The sequence below is a fragment of the Orcinus orca genome, chromosome 4, assembly GCF_937001465.1.
Source record: "Orcinus orca chromosome 4, mOrcOrc1.1, whole genome shotgun sequence".
NCBI classification, from domain to species: Eukaryota; Metazoa; Chordata; class Mammalia; order Artiodactyla; family Delphinidae; genus Orcinus; species Orcinus orca.
In genome coordinates, this window is record NC_064562.1 from 117,090,735 (window position 1) to 117,108,577 (window position 17,843).

Genomic DNA, 17,843 nt, shown 5'->3' on the forward strand with positions numbered 1-17,843 from the left:
TGCATAAGCATAGATGGAAAAAAAAGTCTCTCCGCTCCCAGAGCCAGCAGTGCTGAGATCTCAGCCACCCGCCTCGCGTTGACTGTGTTCCATCTCTTTTCTTATCGTTGTGAGAACACTTAGCATGAGACCTTCCCTCTTAACAAATGTCCAAGTGCACAACACAGTACTGTTAACTCTAGGCACCATATTGCGCAGATCTCTAGAGCTTGTTCATCTTGCTTTACTGAAACCTTACACCTGTTGATTAGCAACACCGAGTTTTCCCTCTACCAGCCGCTGGCAACCGCAATTCGACTCTCTGCTTCTATGAGTTTGACTATTTTAGATACCTCATATCCGTGAAATCGTGCAGTGTTTGTCCTCTGTGACTGGCTCATTTCACTTAGCATAATGTCCTCCAGATTCAGCCACGGTGTCACAAAATGCAAGATTTCTTTCTTTTTTTTTTAAGGCTGATTAATATTGCATTAAATGTATATACTACACTTTCTATATCTAGCCATCCATCAACAAACATTTAGGTTATTTCCATATCTTGGCTATTGTGACTATTGCTGCATTGAACATAGGAGTGCTAACATCTCTTCAAGATCCTGCTTTCAACTCTTTGGGATAAAAACCCAAGAGTGGAGTTGCTGGATCATATGGTAACTCTATTTTTAGCTTTTTGAGGAACCACCACACTGTTTTCCATTGTGGCTGCACCCGTTGACATTCCCACCAAGAGTGCACTAGACTAGGCTCCCGAGTTCTCCACATCTTCACCAGCACTTGGTGGTAGTAGTAGTAGCAGCCATCCTAACAGGCGTGAGGTGATCTCTTGCTGTTTTGATTTGTATTTCTCTGGTGATTAATGATGTTGAGACTCTTTTCGTATGCCTGTTGGCTATTTGTATGTTTTCTTTGGAGAAATGTCTATTCAAGTCCTTTGCCCACTTGTTAGCAGGGTTTTTTAGAAGCTTTGTTGGGGGGGGGATTTTGTTATTGTCATTTTGCTTTATTTTTATTTTTTTGCTATCGAAATGTAGGAGTTCCTTATATATTTTGGATATTAGCCCCTTATCGGGTATATATGGTTTGCTAGTATTTTCTCCCATTCTGGAGGTTGCCTTTGTGTGCTGTTGATGATTTCCTTTGCTGTGCAGAAGCTTTTTAGTTGGATGTAGTCCCACTTGTCTAATTTTGCTTTGGGTGTCATACTCAAAAAATCATTGCCAAGATCAATGTTAGGAAGTTTTCCCCCTATGTTTTCTTCTAGAAGTTTTACAGTTCCAGGTCTTATGTTTAAGTCTTTAATCCATTTTGAGTGAAGATAAGGGTCCAATTTCATTCTTTTGTGTGTGGATATCCAGTTTTTCCAACACCATTTGTCAAAAAGATTATCCTTTCCCCACTGAATATTCTCGGCACCCTTGTCAATCAGTTGACTGTATATGCATAGGTTCATTTCTGGGTTCTCTCTTCTGTTTCATTAGTCTGTATGTCTGTCTTTATGCCAGTACCATACTGTCTTAATTACTGTTACTGTGGCTTTATAACATATTTTGAAATAAGGAAGTGTGATGCCGCTAGTTCTGTGTTTTCTCAAGATTGTTTCGGTTATTCATGGTCTTCTGTGGTTCCATATAAACTATAGGATTATTTTTTTCTATTTCTGTAAAATATGCCATTGGGATTTTGATGGGGATCACATTGAATCTGTAGATTGCTTTGGGTAGTATGGCCATTTTAACTAACACATATTAAGTCTTCTGATACGTGAACATGGAAGATCTTTCCATTTATTTGTGTCTTCTTTCATTTCTCTCATCAGTGTTTTGTAGTTTTCAATGTAAAAGTCTTTCACCTTCATAGTTAACTTTATTCTCAAGTGTTTTATTATTTTTGATGTTGTTGAAAATGGGATTGTATTCTTAATTTCCTTTTTGGATAGTTCCTTGTTAGTGTATAGAAATGCAACTGATTTTTGTATGTTGATTTTGTATCCTAAAACTTTACCGAATTTGTTTATTAGTTCTAACATTCTGTATGTGTATGTGTGTGTGTGGTATCTTAGGGTTTTCTACATATAAGAACATGTCATTTGCAAACAGTGATAATTTACTTCTTCCTTTCTGACTTGGATGCATTTTCTTTCTTTTTCTTGCCTAATTTCTCTGGCTAGGACTTCCAGTACTATATTGAATAAAAGTGGCAAGAGTGGGCATCCTTCTAAGACCTTCCTGACCTTAGAAGAAAAGCTTTCAGTTTTTCATCGTTGAGTATGATGGTAGCTGTGGGCTTATCATGTATGTGCCCTTTATTTTTTTGTTTTGTTTTGTTTTGTTTGGGGGGGGGTTGTTTGTTTTGGGTTTTGTTGTTGTTGTTTTTGTTTGTTTTTAACAAAAAGGGTATATTAAACCCAACTATATCAATAATTATATGAAATGTAAATGGGAAATAATACTCCAAGTAAAAGAGATTATTGGCATGCATCTGAAAGCAAAACTCAAGTATATCCTATTTACAAGAGAAAAACATTTAAACATAAAGATACAATTTGAAAGTAAAAAATGGAGAAAAGATACACCATGCAAACAGTACACATGAGAATTCTGGTGTGTCTAAAATAATATAAAACAACTATATGCCCTTTATTACATTGAGGTAATTTCCTTCTATTCTTAGTTTGTTGAGGATTTTTGGTTTTTTTTTTTTTTTTTTTTTTGCGGTACGCGGGCCTCTCACTGCTGTGGCCTCTCCCGTTGCGGAGCACAGGCTCCGGACGCGCAAGCTCAGCGGCCATGGCTCACGGGCCCAGCCGCTCCGCAGGATGTGGTATCTTCCCGGACCAGGGCACGAACCCGTGTCCCCTGCATCGGCAGGCGGACTCTCAACCACTGCGCCACCAGGGAAGCCCCGAGGATTATTTTTAATCTTTAAATCAGGAGTAATACTTCCGGCTTGGCATGGAACCTGACATGGCCTAGATTAAAGAGCTCTGGGCCAAGATCCAGAGGCCTGGCTTTCTGTCTCACTGTGACCACAAAACCTGCAGTTTTAAACCAGGCCAGTTGCTTTCCCTTGCCCAGCCTCTGTCTGCTCAGCTGTAATAATACTCAAGCACACACTTACTTAGCATTTAATATGAGCCAAGAGCTGTCTCCATGGCAGCCCTGTGAGCTAGGCATGACTGTTAGGCACAGAAACATTGAGATACTTTCCCTAGGTCACACAGCTAGGAATGGTGGAAAGGGGATTTGAGCCCCAGCCATTTCGCTACAAGGTCTGGGTGCTTAAACCCCGAGCAGGAAGGATCCCCAAGGCCCCCTCAGAGCATCCCCGTATGTGTCACCGGGCTGTGTCCCCAGGTCATCCCTAGGAAGCCAAGGGGACAAGTCTTACTTCCATCTTACATACAAAAGGATAAACACTGGTTAGCAGCAAATCCCAGCCTCAGAGCCCAACTGTCCTCTGCTTCAGTCCAATCTCTCTCCCTGCACCTGCTACCTTTTAATCCAAATAATTCAAGGAAGAGAGCTGTCTAACACGGATGAAAAACTTTAAATGTCCTTTAAGACTTGCTCTGTCCCCTTAGTTTTACCAGAAATTATTTGGGGGTGGGAGGACATGGTCCATACGTTAAGACAGTTGTAAATACTGCTAGACATCTCCATTCATCACTTTTTTCTGGCTCCAAAGGTCCTTCGGGGTAGGTGGCACCGTCCCCATTTTCTAGATGAAGAAACTGAGGCTTACAGAGGGTCAAGGACTTGCTCAAGGTCACAGTGGGTGACGCCTGTGCTGTCAAACTCACATGTCCTGGCACCAGGGGCCCTGCCAGTTTGGCCAGCCCATCTCTAAGACCTTGCACTAAACCAGCCTTTCTCAGCACTGTGCACATTTGGGGCTGGAAAATTCATTGCCACGAGGACTGCCCTGTCCACTGTAGGATGTTTTGCAGCTTACCTGGCCTCTCCCCACTAGATGACAGCAGATACAACAATAAAAAAGTTCTCCCGACGTTGCCCGACATCTGCTGGGGACAAAATTGCCCCCAGTTGAGAACCACTGTCCTAAACAAGCATTACGTATTGTTCAGTACTTTTTGGCTGAAGAGTCAATGAATGGTTTTCACATACTAGAAAATCAAGTGAAAGTTGAATTTAACATTTAGTTATTTCTAAATTCCTTTTCAGTGTCATATTGGTTTTTCTCCCCTCCTTCTCACAATAGCTTTCAAGTACTTTTCTCTAAAATTAGACTTGTCACTTAAAATTACTTATTTTATGCAGCTGCCTTCCTCCTGAGCAATTTGTCGTTTGCAAAAAAAACAGGCTTTTGTGCAAATATTTAGTCTCTCTGACACTGCTCCCCTCCCCCCAACCATCCTCGAGGATGGAGACCCTTCCCACGGTGCCTGTGTCTCCAGCAGCCCGTGGCATATGGGAGGCAGCTGAGTGTTTAGGAAGGCAAAGAGTATGGGGTGAGAAGAACAAGGGCAAGGAGGGCACTGTTTCTACCAAGTCCTTGGGTTGATGAAAATTGGACCAACTGCCAAACCTGGTGCAAGGAAGCCATAGTTTTCTTGAACCTTCTGGAATCTTCTGGAAGGTCAAGGATGAGGATGATGGTACTCTTATCTGTCTTGGGTTGCCCTTCTTTCTTCTGGATTCCTATCTTTTTTTTTGTGTGTGGTACACGGGCCTATCACACAACTCTCCCATGTTCTCCTTTACCAAGGAGCAGTCACATCTCCATAGAGAGATGGAAATCTTCCAAAATGATACCCATTATTTGTTATGCAACAGTTAGAGAAAAGATGCTTTACTTCATCATTTAAAAAACTTTCACAACAACCTTGAAAGACAGAGTATGATTACCTTCTTTCAGAGAACGGAGATTTCGAGACGTGAAGTCATTTTCCTCCAGACCCACAGGTTACCAGAAGCAGCGCTGGGATTGAAACCCCGGCTTGTGGGCCTCTCAGAATTGTTGCCCCTTCCACCCCACCATCTGCATCAATGGCTGAAGACCACCAGGCAACCAGAAAAAGCACGACTGTGTCGGGATGAGGTCAATGCAAATCACAGTCCACAGGAGGGTCCTCTGGGGGACACGCTCCAAACTTCCTCGTGCCTCCGTGTTGTTCAACGCCCTCAGACTGCCAGATCACATAAAACTCAGTGGGAGCAGATGCAGAGAGTTACCTTCCAGCTCTGTAAGGTGAGGCAGAGAGAGGGAGATGGCTTTGTGAAGCCAGCAAAATGAGGCCGACGCCTTGTGTGATGTACAGGCCTTCCCCAGGGCAACAGGACCAGCCCAGCACATCCTCCCTGCAGGCCCTGGATGGAGAGAGGGTCCAAAGGGCCGATTTTTGCCTGTCATTGCAGAAATGCATTTAAGTATAAGATGACTGGAGGGCCACTTATAACTGTCCCTGTGAGCCCATAATGTGGGCTGTCTTCACCGTGACTCTCTTCACTAACGTTTAAATCTGTCAGGGATGCTCCTGGCACTGTTGCTACAAGGGAGAGCTGGAAGCAGGGAAGAAAGGGGGTTGGAAGGGGTGTGAGAAGTCAGGAAGGAGCACCACGCAGGAGGCCGGAACATAGCTTCCACGGAGAACACATATCACATGGAATCAGAGGCTGGAAGCTTCTGGAATGTGAGCAGGTCAGGGTGTGGGGTTCAGAGCTGAGGCTGAGAATGATACAAATGTCAGATCCACCTTTGCAGCAGGGCAGCTGGGGATGGAAAGGGCCCAGAGAGATCGCTGACTATTGAAAATCCATGAATTTGGGCAAAGAGTAAGAAAGGCAGCTAAACTCTTCTGATCCAACCCTGAAGGTGTGCTGGGGAATCAGTTACCTTCAAAAGGAGAAGAGATCATATAAACAGATCCAGTGGAGACTAAGGCATTTTGGAATTATTTTAGCTTCTGTCAGAGCCCTAAGAGCTTTAGGAATTAATGAATTATCAGGAGCTACTTCTGTACTCTATGGACATGACAGCAAAGATAGAGTCTAAAATTCTAATTTATCAGCTCATTCAAATGAGAGGCAGACACAAGCAGGAGAGTCTTTGTTTTACGTGAATATTTTTTAAATAATATTTAATTTTATCTTATTTATTTCTGGCTGCGTTACATCTTCGTTGCTGCAAGCCATTGCTGCACACGGGCTTTCTCTAGTTGTGGCGAGCAGGGACTACTATTCATTGTGGTGCACAGGCCTCTCATTGCGGTGGCTTCTCTTGTTGCAGAGCACGGGCTCTAGGTGCGCAGGCTTCAGTAATTGTGACTCACAGGCTCAGTAGTTGTGGCTTGCAGGAGCTAGAGCGCAGGTTCAGTAGTTGTGGCGCATGGTCTTAGTTGCTCTGCAGCGTGTGGGATCTTCCCGGACCGGGGCTCAAACCCGTGTCCCCTGCATTGGCTGGCGGATTCTTAACCACTGTGCCACCAGGGAAGTCCCTGTTTTACGTGAGTATTAAAACCAATTTTTGCCACCAAATGCATCAATGCCCACAAGCCCAGAAAAATTCATGCAGTAGTTTTTACTGGAGTCTCTGGGTGTGCCTATAACTTTATGAAGAATTACTTATTTACTAAAAAATAAACTTTTGAATTTAAAAAAATGCGAAGTGAGAGCTGTGAGTTCAGCTTTACTGGGGGCTTACTGAGGGCTATAGCCCAAGAAACAGCCTCTCAGATAGCTCTGAAGAACTGCTCCAAAGAGGTAGCAGGGGAGATCAGTATATATATGATTTTGGTGAAGGGGGTACGTGCAGTCAAGCACACATCTCAGTAGAAGGTTGCTGCTAGCCACAAGGAGCATATGTCTCATCAATGATTTTAGTGCTTTTCTAAGTATGAGAAAATGCAAGAAATTGGGTTCATAAAATTTTCTCTCAAAAACATCTATCTGAAGGCCTGTTCTGCCAGTTTTCCCAGCGCACAGAGTGTCTCATTCCTGACCTCCACCCTGAACTGCTTTCAGGGTATGTTGAAGGTCAATGACTGCAGTGGCTAATGACGTAACCCTTGTAGAGCCAGGTGGCGAGAGACATTCTTTAGCTGGCAAAACCATCTGTAGATATGAGTAGGTCCTAAATTATAACTTCTCCCCCAATGTGTGAAAGGTTTTTTTCCAACCAATGCTGGTAAAAAGACAAATCTGTAGAAACAAGACCTTTCTCCAGAAACAAAGAACCAAATGCAGAGAACACACCCAGCTACAGTCGAGCCTGACAAGTTATAAGCAACAAGCCCTAATGTTTCTGCTTAACAATGATCAGTTTATAAATGTTCCCAAAGCCCTTCAAGGCAGCACGTTTTCTTGTCAGATTTCATGTATCAAGACTGCATGGTTTTCTATCATTCAGCAAACTCTTGCTTTTCAAGGAAATGGCTAGGATTGGGAGGACACAAATGATTTATGTTCAGCCTATCGATCCAAAACTTTAGATCAATGAATAGTGACTTACCCAGTTCCTGACATCTCCCAGGAAGGGCGTGGTTATCCTCTTTTGACCAAGGAGGAGAAGGAATCTCAGCAAGGCAGAGGGAATTGCCTGAGGTCACACAGGTAGTTCAAGATGCAGCCAGGTCTCCAAACTCCAAATCAGTCATTGTCGGATGCCCTGTGAGTATCTGTTAGGGTTAGGTTTGGCCTCATGTGGCAGAAGCCTCAACAGTGATCTAAACAATACAGGTCTTCTCTCTCACATGAAGGAAATTAGTAGGGCTGGTACAGCAGATCCAGGACCACACACAGTGGTTTGCAGAGGGCAGTCTTTATTTATGCCTGTTATCCTGGAATCATTATTAACACATTTCAGAATGCCCAGGTTTGAATTACACTAGTGAGTATGGACACAGTCTCCTCCTTTTTCTTTTTTTTTTAACATCTTTATTGGAGTATAATTGCTTTACAATGGTGTGTTAGTTTCTGCTGCATAACAAAGCGATTCAGCTATACATATACATACATCCCCATATCTCCTCCCTCTTGCATCTCGCTCCCAACCTCCCTATCCCACCCCTCTAGCTGGACACAAAGCACCGAGCTGATCTCCCTGGGCTATGCGGCTGCTTCCCACTAGCTATCTATTTTACATATGATAGTGTATATATGTCCATGCCACTCTCTCACTTCATCCCAGCTTACCCTTCCCCCACCCTGTGTCCTCAAGTGCATTCTCTATGTCTGTGTCTTTATTCCTGTCCTGCCCCTAGGTTCTTCAGAAACATTTTTTTTTAGATTCCATATATATGTGTTAGCATACGGTATTTGTTTTTCTCTTCCTGACTTACTTCACTCTCTATGACAGACTCTAGGTCCATCCACCTCACTACAAATAACTCAATTTCATTTCTTTTTATGGCTGAGTAATATTCCATTGTATATATGTGCCACATCTTCTTTATCCATTCATCTGTCGGACACTTAGGTTGCTTCCATGTCCTGGCTATTGTAAATAGAGCTGCAATGAACATTTTGGTACATGACTCTTTTTGAATTATGGTTTTCTCAGGGTATATGCCCAGTAGTGGGACTGCTGGGTCATATGGTAGTTCTATTTTCAGTTTTTTAAGGAACTTCCATACTGTTCTCCATAGTGGCTGTATCAATTTACATTCCCACCAACAGTGCAAGAGGGTTCCCTTTTCTCCACACCCTCTCCAGCATTTATTCTTTGTAGATTTTTTGATGATGGCCATCCTGACTGGTGTGAGGTGATATCTCATTGTAGTTTTGACTTGCATTTCTCGGATGATTAGTGATGTTGAGCATCCTTTCATGTGTTTGCTGGCAATCTGTGTATCTTCTTTGGAGAAATGTCTGTTTAGGTCTTCTGCCCATTTTTGGATTGGGTTGTCTGTTTTTTGATATTGAGCTGCATGAGCTGCTTGTATATTTTGGAGATTAATCCTTTGTCAGTTGCTTCATTTGCAAATATTTTCTCCCATTCTGAGGGTTGTCTTTTTGTCTTGTGTATGGTTTTCTTTGCTGTGCAAAAGCTTTTAAGTTTTATTAGGTCCCATTTGTTTATTTTTGTTTTTATTTCCATTTCTCTAGGAGGTGGGTCAAAAAGGATCTTGCTGTGATTTATGTCATGGAGTGTTCTGCCTATGTTTTCCTCTAAGAGTTTTATAGTGTCTGGCCTTACAATTAGGGCTTTAATCTATTTTGAGTTTATTTTTGTGTATGGTGTTAGGGAGTGTTCTAATTTCATTCTTTTACATGTAGCTGTCCAGTTTTCCAAGCACCACTTATTGAAGAGGCTGTCTTTTCTCCATTGTATATTCTTGTCTCCTTTGTCAAAGAGAAGGTGACCATATGTGCGTGGGTTTATCTCTGGGCTTTCTATCCTGTTCCATTGATCTATATTTCTGTTTTTGTGCCAGTACCATACTGTCTTGATTACTGTAGCTTTGTAGTATAGTCTGAAGTCAGGGAGCCTGATTCCTCCAGGTCCATTTTTCTTTCTCAAGATTGCTTTGGCTACTCAGGGTCTTTTGTGTTTCCATACACATTGTGAAATTTTTTGTTCTAGTTCTGTGAAAAATGCCATTGGTAGTTTGATAGGGATTGCATTGAATCTGTAGATTGCTTTGGGTAGTGTAGTCATTTTCACAATGTTGATTCTTCTAATCCAAGAACATGGTATATCTCTCCATCTGTTTGTATCATCTTTAATTTCTTTCATCACTGTCTTATAGTTTTCTGCATACAGGTCTTTTGTCTACCTAGGTAGGTTTATTCCTAGGTATTTTTCTCTTTTTATTGCAATGGTAAATGGGAGTGTTTCCTTAATTTCTCTGTCATATTTTTCATCATTAGTGTATAGTAATGCAAGAGATTTCACACAGTCTCCTTCTAACTTCCTGCTCCAGCATCTCAACTGGGGCTTTCATACCATAAGGGTTCTATGTATAGTTATGCAGCTTGTGAGTTGCAGAACTCTCCAGAGCTTCATTCATGTTGTACCCATTATAGATTTATTATGACAGTTTCCAGTGGATGACAGTAAAATGTCTTGTGGATCAGGGACCTTATCTAATTCTCACAACGTTACCATGGGGGCTAAAAGCAGTGCTGTCCTGAGGTCACCTAGTGTCCCAAGAGGGCTGCTGAAGCTCTAGCCATCACATTCACCATCCTGAGAGCAGAAAGGAGGAAGGGCAAAGAAGAGATCACAGCTCTTTCATGAAAATCTCCTTTTAAGGAGAATTTCTGGAAGCCTTACCAATAGTTCTGTTCATATCTCATTGCCACACTTAGCTGAGCACATGTTGCTCCCAGTAATGTAGACATTCTGTTAGTATTGGAGAAAGGGAAAATGTGGGAGAAAGGAGAAAATAAGCGGTCGGCCAAGCCGCATAGCTCCACCTTATGCCTCTGGATTGAGCAGCAAATCTCAGAGACCACCTTGTACCTGAATTTAATTTAGAAAATAGATGCCTCTCACTGACCCTCCTGCCTTCTTTTTCTCTCCTGCTTTATAGATTTGGTTCTACACCAACAGTATCTTTGGAAAAGCTGGAATCCCTCTGGAAAAGATCCCATACATCACCTTGAGCACAGGCGGCATCGAGACTTTGGCTGCCATCTTCTCTGTGAGTAAACTGAGGGTTATTCCTGAGAACATCATGGGGGGTTAAACAGAGCTGCAGGGACCCCCAGGTAACAAGCGCATGAATTTAAAGAAACATGCCCTTTGTCACTCCGAAGTGTCTGAATTTGGGGAGTTTATAATGCAGTTTATCACTGACGTTTCACCCATCTAGAGAATATTCTTATCTGCATCTTGTTTCCCTACTGTCTTCTTTTCAATAAGTAGTTCTTTTCTTTGAACTCTCACTTAGTCCCAAATGACACATTGTGGTGAGCACCCTGTAGAGAGGGCCATATCTCCCTGCGAGTCCAGCTCAGAGTCCACATGAGCCTAAGTTCTGTTGCCATCACTTTAAAACCATTAGCTGTCATCACCACCCCAAACATGTAGGAGTTTGCAAGGCAAAGAAAAGGAGAAAGTACACTCCAGTCCATCAGTCCATCAAGAGGGTAACTTATTAATAAGCAACAGTGTCCAAAAGAAGAGAGACGTAGAGCTTGTCACTTTTTCTCAACCTTTGATATGTAAAATAAACATACGGGGGGCATGGGATGGTGGATAAAACATTAGGGAATTTCAGAATCTAGCAGAAATTGCAGAGGTTTTGCAAACAGACCTAACTGGAGTTGAATCCTGGCTCTGGAAATTCTTGGCTGTGTGATGTTGGACAATGCACTCAACCTCTCTGGTCCTTGGTTTCGCCCTTTATGAGCTATTCCCATGTCTTCTACCTTGATCTTTTTTTTTTTTTTGCTGTATTTGGGCCTCTCACTGTTGTGGCCTCTCCCGTTGCGGAGCACAAGCTCCGGACGCGCAGGCTCAGCGGCCATGGCTCACGGGCCCAGCCGCTTCGCGGCATGTGGGATCTTCCCGGACCGGGGCACGAACCCGCGTCCCCTGCATCAGCAGGCGGACTCTCAACCACTGCACCACCAGGGAAGCCCCTACCTTGATCTTTTATTTCCACTCTTGCTCACTGATTTGCACTGACAAGATTGACGTCAGTGCAAACAGGCAGAGGCTTCCAATTGTATTTCTGACTCATTTCTGAAAGAACACTTTATTTTGTTCCCTGCTCTTAATGGGGCATTCTAACAAGATGCTTTTAAAAACGGATGTCATAAGAGCATAGAGACCTGATGTTCTGCCTCCCTCTTCCACTCACAGTCTTTTGTTAGAGGGACAATATCTTGATGTTTCACAATCTGGAAGTTTCTCAAAATTCTTGTCTTGAGTTATAGACTCTACCCAACTGTTATTATTAATTTTTACATTGATCATCAGGAAATCACAGTCAGTCTGGAACGAAAGTCATGGGGAAATTACAGTGTTTGTTTTTTGGATTTTCCCTTTTTTGTTTGTTTGGGTTTTTTTCTTGGTAAAGTATTTTGTTATGAGAAATCAGCATGAGCTCATTAGGGTAAATTTGAAAAATACAGAAAATAGAAACAAAGAAGAAATCACCTACAATTATACTATCCACATAAGTTTGGCAAAATCTCTCCTTGTGTTTTCTTTTTATTTTTACATAAATTTATGTATTTATTTTTGGCTGCATTGGGTCTTCGTTGCTGCACGCAGGCTTTCTCTACCTGCGGCGAGCAGGGGCTACTCTTCATTGTGATGCGTGGGCTTCTTATTGCAGTGGCTTCTCTTGTTGCAGAGCACGGGCTCTAGGCATGCGTGCTTCAGTAGTTGTGCCTCACGGGCTCTAGAGCTCAGGCTCAGTAGTTGTGGTACACGGGCTTAGTTGCTCTGCAGCATGCAGGATCTTCCCAGACCAGGGATCGAACCTGTGTCCCCTGCATTGGCAGGTGGATTCTTAACCACTGCGCCACCAGAGAAGTCCCGCCCCTTGTGTTTTCTATACATCGATGGCTGTATAAATCTTACTCAGTGTAATCCTATGTATAGACTAATCTTAACTCTGCTTTTGTTCACATAAACTTATGTCCAAATGATTTTCCATCTTATTATTTGTTTGAGTAAATTTTTATTGAAGTATCATATATGTACAGAAACATATGTAGATCGTCACCCCCTCTGAATTAGCACTAGTTGTGAAAGCTGTATCGTTCTTCAGAAATTGGCTATACAGCAATTTCCTTAACCATTGTTTGCGGGGTAGGGTTGTTGAGTGTCTCTGCTCAGAGCCTGGATGGCAGAGCCACGCTGCCTGGAATCGATTCCCAGCTGTGTCCCTTTTGAGCTGCATAACTCCGATAAGTTATTCAACAGCTCTGTGACTTGATTTCTGCATTTCTATAATAAGGACACCATCCCTGCCTCACAGGGAAGGAGTGAGGATTAAACAAGTATACACAGTGATGCAAGCAATGCCTGGCACTGACATATGACTCAGTGAGTGTTAACTATTCTTGTTCTATTTAGGTAGGTTCCCATTATTTGTCATCTTAAATAAGGCTGTGATGGACGTTCTCACAGAGAGCAGGACTTTGCAGAGTCTCTCTCGATCTTTCCGTAGTTGAGGAAACCAAGACCAGAAGCAATGACTTACCCAGGATCACACAGCAGTAGGTCAGAACCTGAGGGCATGGGGAGCGCTAACATCAGGGCCCCTCTGCTCCCCAAGACCCTTTGTGCTCTACCTGAGATCTCAGGAACGTGCACATCAGTCCTGGAAGTCAGGTGATTGCCCCCATTTGAAAGAGGAGCAAACAGAGGGAGTGGGGGTGCTTCCACCCTCGGTCTCTCTGACTCCAGAAACCCCTGCTTCTGGTCCCCACTCTCTGGCTGGTAGATCATCCTCAGTAAAGCTGATAGTCTTCGATGAAGTACTTCTTTCAAGGACTGATCCCAGGAAGGAGGTAAATGACTGGGAGAGAAAGAGAGGACCTTTCTAAGATCAGAACTGGAGGTCACAGCCTCTGAAGAGTCTGCCCGCTGCTGCCTTCAAGTCTGGATCATGATGGGCCGTGGTCATTTGGATCTTGTGCATTCTAGAGGCATGGGCACCTTCGGCGGGCCCAGAGCAGGGATGGCGGCTTCATAGTGTTGGTGGTGGATTCATTCCTCCATGCGTTCATCCATGCCACAAGCAGCTGCAGGGCACCTATATCATGCTTGTGCTTGGAGGTCACCAGTGATGTTATCATGATCTAAGGAGAAAGACCCAGAAACAGACACATGCCACGTGCAATGCTGGGATGAGCTCTCCTGTGAGGGGGTCCAGGAGGGCTTCCTGGAGGAGGGACCCAGGAGGCTGAGAGTTGAAGGGCCGGCGGAAGTTAGCCAGGTAAAGGAAAGCCTGTTCCGTGGCCCTGTGTGCAAGGCCCCAGTCTGCACTCCCTCCTAGTTTATCTTCTAAAGGAGCTGAAGATGCAGAATAGTCCATTGGAAAAAAGTGGTAAAAAAAAAAAAAAATGGTAGCATTTACTCTAACCCCTTAGTTGAGTTGATGCTGCAGCAAGAACATCAATTTGGAAAACCAGCTGCTGGAAATTCATGAGATTAAAGTCAACGTGAAGCTGGGAGTCTGGGATGGAACAATGTGCTCGGGGAGAAAGCGTCTGGGCTCTAGGGCCTGGCAGTTCTGAATTCAAATCCTAATCAGCCTTTTCCCAGCTGAGTGGTTTGGGGGAAAATCACCAACATCTCTGAACTTATTTGCTCATCTTTAAAATGGGTACATAACCATATCCACCTGTGGGAGGCAAAATACTGGCTCCCCAAGTGTCCACGTCCTAATTCCTGGAAACACGAATATGTTATTTTATGCGGCAAAAGAGGCTTTACAGATGTGATGAAATCAATGGTTGGGGGATGGGGAGGTTACCCTGGATTATCCGGTGGATCCAGTGTAATCACAAGGGTCCGAAAAGAGGCAGGAGAGCTGTAGTCAGACAAGGAGATGTGATGACAAAAGCGGAGGTGGTGTAATTGTTGACTTTGAAGATGGAGGGAGGGGCCCCAAGCCAAGGAGTGCAGGCGGCCTTGAGAAGCTGGGAAAGGCACGGAACAGATCCTCCCCTAGAGCCTCCAGAAGGGAGGCAGCCCTGCCAACAACTGAGTTTTGCTCCCTAAGACCTATTTTAGATTGTGGCCTCCAGAACTGGGAGAGAATAAATACGTGTTTCTTTAAGCCACTAAGTTTGTGGTAATTTGTTACAGCAGCCAGAGGAAACTCATGCACCACCTTACAGAATTTCTCATGGAAACAAAACTCAAAGTGTATGAAGGCCCACTGGACGGTCCTGACAGAGTCAATATTCAGTACATCCCTTGCCCATTCCAAAGCTGTTATTACCTTGTTTCCAAATATACGTATACTATTTCATCCAACCCTGTGAGGTAATTGCCTATCAAAAGGACTTGCCAAGTTTTTTGGGTTTTTTTTTCTTTCTTCTTACTGAGATTTTTGATGGTCTATTAAAACGGCTTTGGGCCTTAATAACATTGAGAAAGATTTTTGGTCATTTGATCTGCAATTAATTTCACCTCCTGGCATTGCTTGTCAGCCTGGGCAGCTGTAAATGATTGCCATCTTGCAGAAGCAGCTGGTTTTCCAAATCGATGTTCTCGCCGCAGCCTCAACTCTCTGATGAGTGAAGGTCCACAGAGTGTCGTTCAGGCCACACGAGCCTGAGGGTCGGCTGCCACGCGGGGCGGTGGCTTGTGGAGCACGAGGCTCATTCCGCTGAGTAGCTGGGACACTGGGCTTTTTTTTTTCTTTTTTCTCTCTTCTTTTTTTAATATTTTGGCCACACCACGCGGCATGTGGGATATTAGTCCCCCAACCAGTGATCGAACCCGCGCCCCCTTCAGTGGAAGCGCAGTGTCCTAACCACTGGACTGCCAGGGAATTCCCTGGGCTTTTTTCAATCAGGGGAAATAGAATTAACATAAGCCACTCTTGACCCCTTACTCATGACAGGAAGTTTTTGCAGTTGTCAGGAATGGACTATGCCATCAAGCTGAAGTTAAAAAAAAAAAAATCTACTGGTTTCCACCGTCCACTCTGCTTCCCAACACATGCCACAATTTCGCCGTCAAAACCTTCAGTATTCTCTGCTGCATCTCGAGCCCCAGATCCAGCACATGCTAGAGGAGAGAGTGGGTGGAGGCGATGACGCAGAATGGCGTGGTCCCCTGGCCCTGCGCTTATTAGCTGGGTGACTGTGGGCCCGTTACTTAGCCTCTCTGGGCCCCAGTTTTCTCTTAGGGAAAGTGTGGGTAAGAACAAATCCATACTCCAACAGGTATTATCATGAGAATTATATAGTAATTCCCAGTGCTTGGCATGGAGCAGACACTTAATAAGTGTTCCTTATCTTCATGGGCTGAATTGTGTCCCCTGAAAATTCACATGTTGAAATTCTAACCCCCAGTACCTTCATATGTGACCTGATTTGGAAAGAGGATCATTGCAGATGTAATTAGTTGAGATCATACTGGAGTAGGGTGGACCCCCTCATCCAATATGACTGGTGTCCTTATAAAAAGGGGGAAATCTGACACAGACACAGGACATACCATGTGAAGACTGAAATTATATCACAAAACCCAAGGAGCTGCCAGAAGGTGGGAGAGGGGCCTGGGACAGACCCTCCGCCACATCTTCAGAGGGAGCCTGGCCCTGCCAGCGCCTTGGTCTCGGACTTCCAGCCTCCGGGCCTGTGGGAAAAGACATTTCCATTGTTCAAGCCACCCAGTTTGTGGTACTTTATGACGGCAGCCCGAGAAAACTAGTACCATCATTGTTGGTGATTAATATTCCTGAAGAGAACCAAACATGTGTTATAGGTAAATCTGATCATGCCCTGCTACCGCCTACAAACCAGGAAGATGAAACTGGCCAGACTGTCCGTTCCTTCAATATTCAGCAAGTGCTGGTTGAGCCCTTACTCTGTGCCAGGCCTGGGTCCTGGTGTGTGGGAGGCATCAGTGACCAAAAGAGACACACAGGTCCTTGCCCAGGAGAAGGCGAGCGCCCAGTGGGGAGGACCAACAGTAACAAAGGCATCAGTGGTCACCTGCATGGTGGTTAGAAGGTGGAAGATGCAGTGAGGAACAGCAGAGCAGAGAATCCGGATTGAGAGGTGGGATGGTTGCCCTGTTAAATACTGTGGTCGGGCTCGAGGGACAAGCGAGTTGTCTGTCACCCAGATACTTGGGGAAGAACATTCCAGGTGGAGCGAGCTGCCAGAAGGAAGGCCTGTCTCAGCCAGACCCCAGCAGGGCAGAGCCGGACTGGTAAAGCGGAGAGGTTGGAGGGCGGATTAACTCGGGGTGGGCAGGTCTGTAGGGTGGGGGGCTCCATCCTTCAGGAGCAGGGACCTTCAGTAGAGGGACACAGCCAGCCACAATGTGCCTGTAAGAAGGGATCCGGGGGACCATCACCTGGTCCCATTCCCTTCCTGCCCTCCTTCTGATTTCTTACGGGCGCCACGTTTGCTGATACCCCCTGGGGGCAGGGGGCGAGGACACCTGTTGATCTGGTCCTATGTGTTGTCCTCCAGGACACAGTGGATCTGGAGAGGCCGATGGAGGATGTCTAAAGCAGGCTTTGCACGGGAGCAGGGATGTGTCTGCAAGTTAGAGGGACAGCAGGGGGCGCTGGTGGGGCTGGAGGGGAGCGGGTGTTGAAAGCAGATGCCATGTTGCATTTGGGAACATATGTATACGTATAGCTGATTCACTTTGTTATAAAGCAGAAACTAACACACCATTGTAAAGCAATTATACTCCAATAAAGATGTTAAAAAAATAAAAGAATCTCTTTGGCCACTGTAAAGAAAATCGATGTGGGCAGGGGTGGTGAGGGCAGAAGCAGGGAGAGAGTGAGGATGCTCGAAGAGGCTGCTTTGCCCCGTGAATCGTCAGAATGAATGTGCACTAAAGCTGGCCTCAAACCTGAGTTCAGTTAATCCTCCTCTACGTAGGGAACTCTTCCATTGATAATAACGATTCTGCATCGCCCCCCACCTACTAAAAGATTAAGTCCCGAATTTATCTAACAACGGTTCTAGGAACTTAGCAGAGGGAAGGGGCCACATCAAACAAAAGCAAAACTGGACTTCTCATTTGGCCCCCAAACTCTCTGGAAGGCGTGAGTGGGTGCCCTGGGCTCCATCCAAGTGGGCAGCGCCCACCAGAGCTGAGAAATTAAAATTCAGGCTAAGCAGCCTTTCATATCCTGCGCTTACATCATCATTTGAGAAGCGCTTACGTTAACCTGTTGCCTGGTGGGAAGTCTGCATGTGGATGTGGGGATTCTCCTG

The 17,843-nt window shown here is 44.6% G+C and overlaps 1 protein-coding gene across 1 annotated transcript in view; it reads left to right on the plus strand.

The window, feature by feature from the left end:
• Positions 1–17,843, plus strand: part of SLC2A9 (solute carrier family 2 member 9) — a 183,907-nt gene that overhangs the window by 114,374 nt on the left and 51,690 nt on the right. Inside the window, 1 exon segment of the mRNA XM_049709448.1 lies at positions 10,493–10,602. Within this exon segment, the coding sequence (XP_049565405.1) occupies positions 10,493–10,602 (110 nt within the window).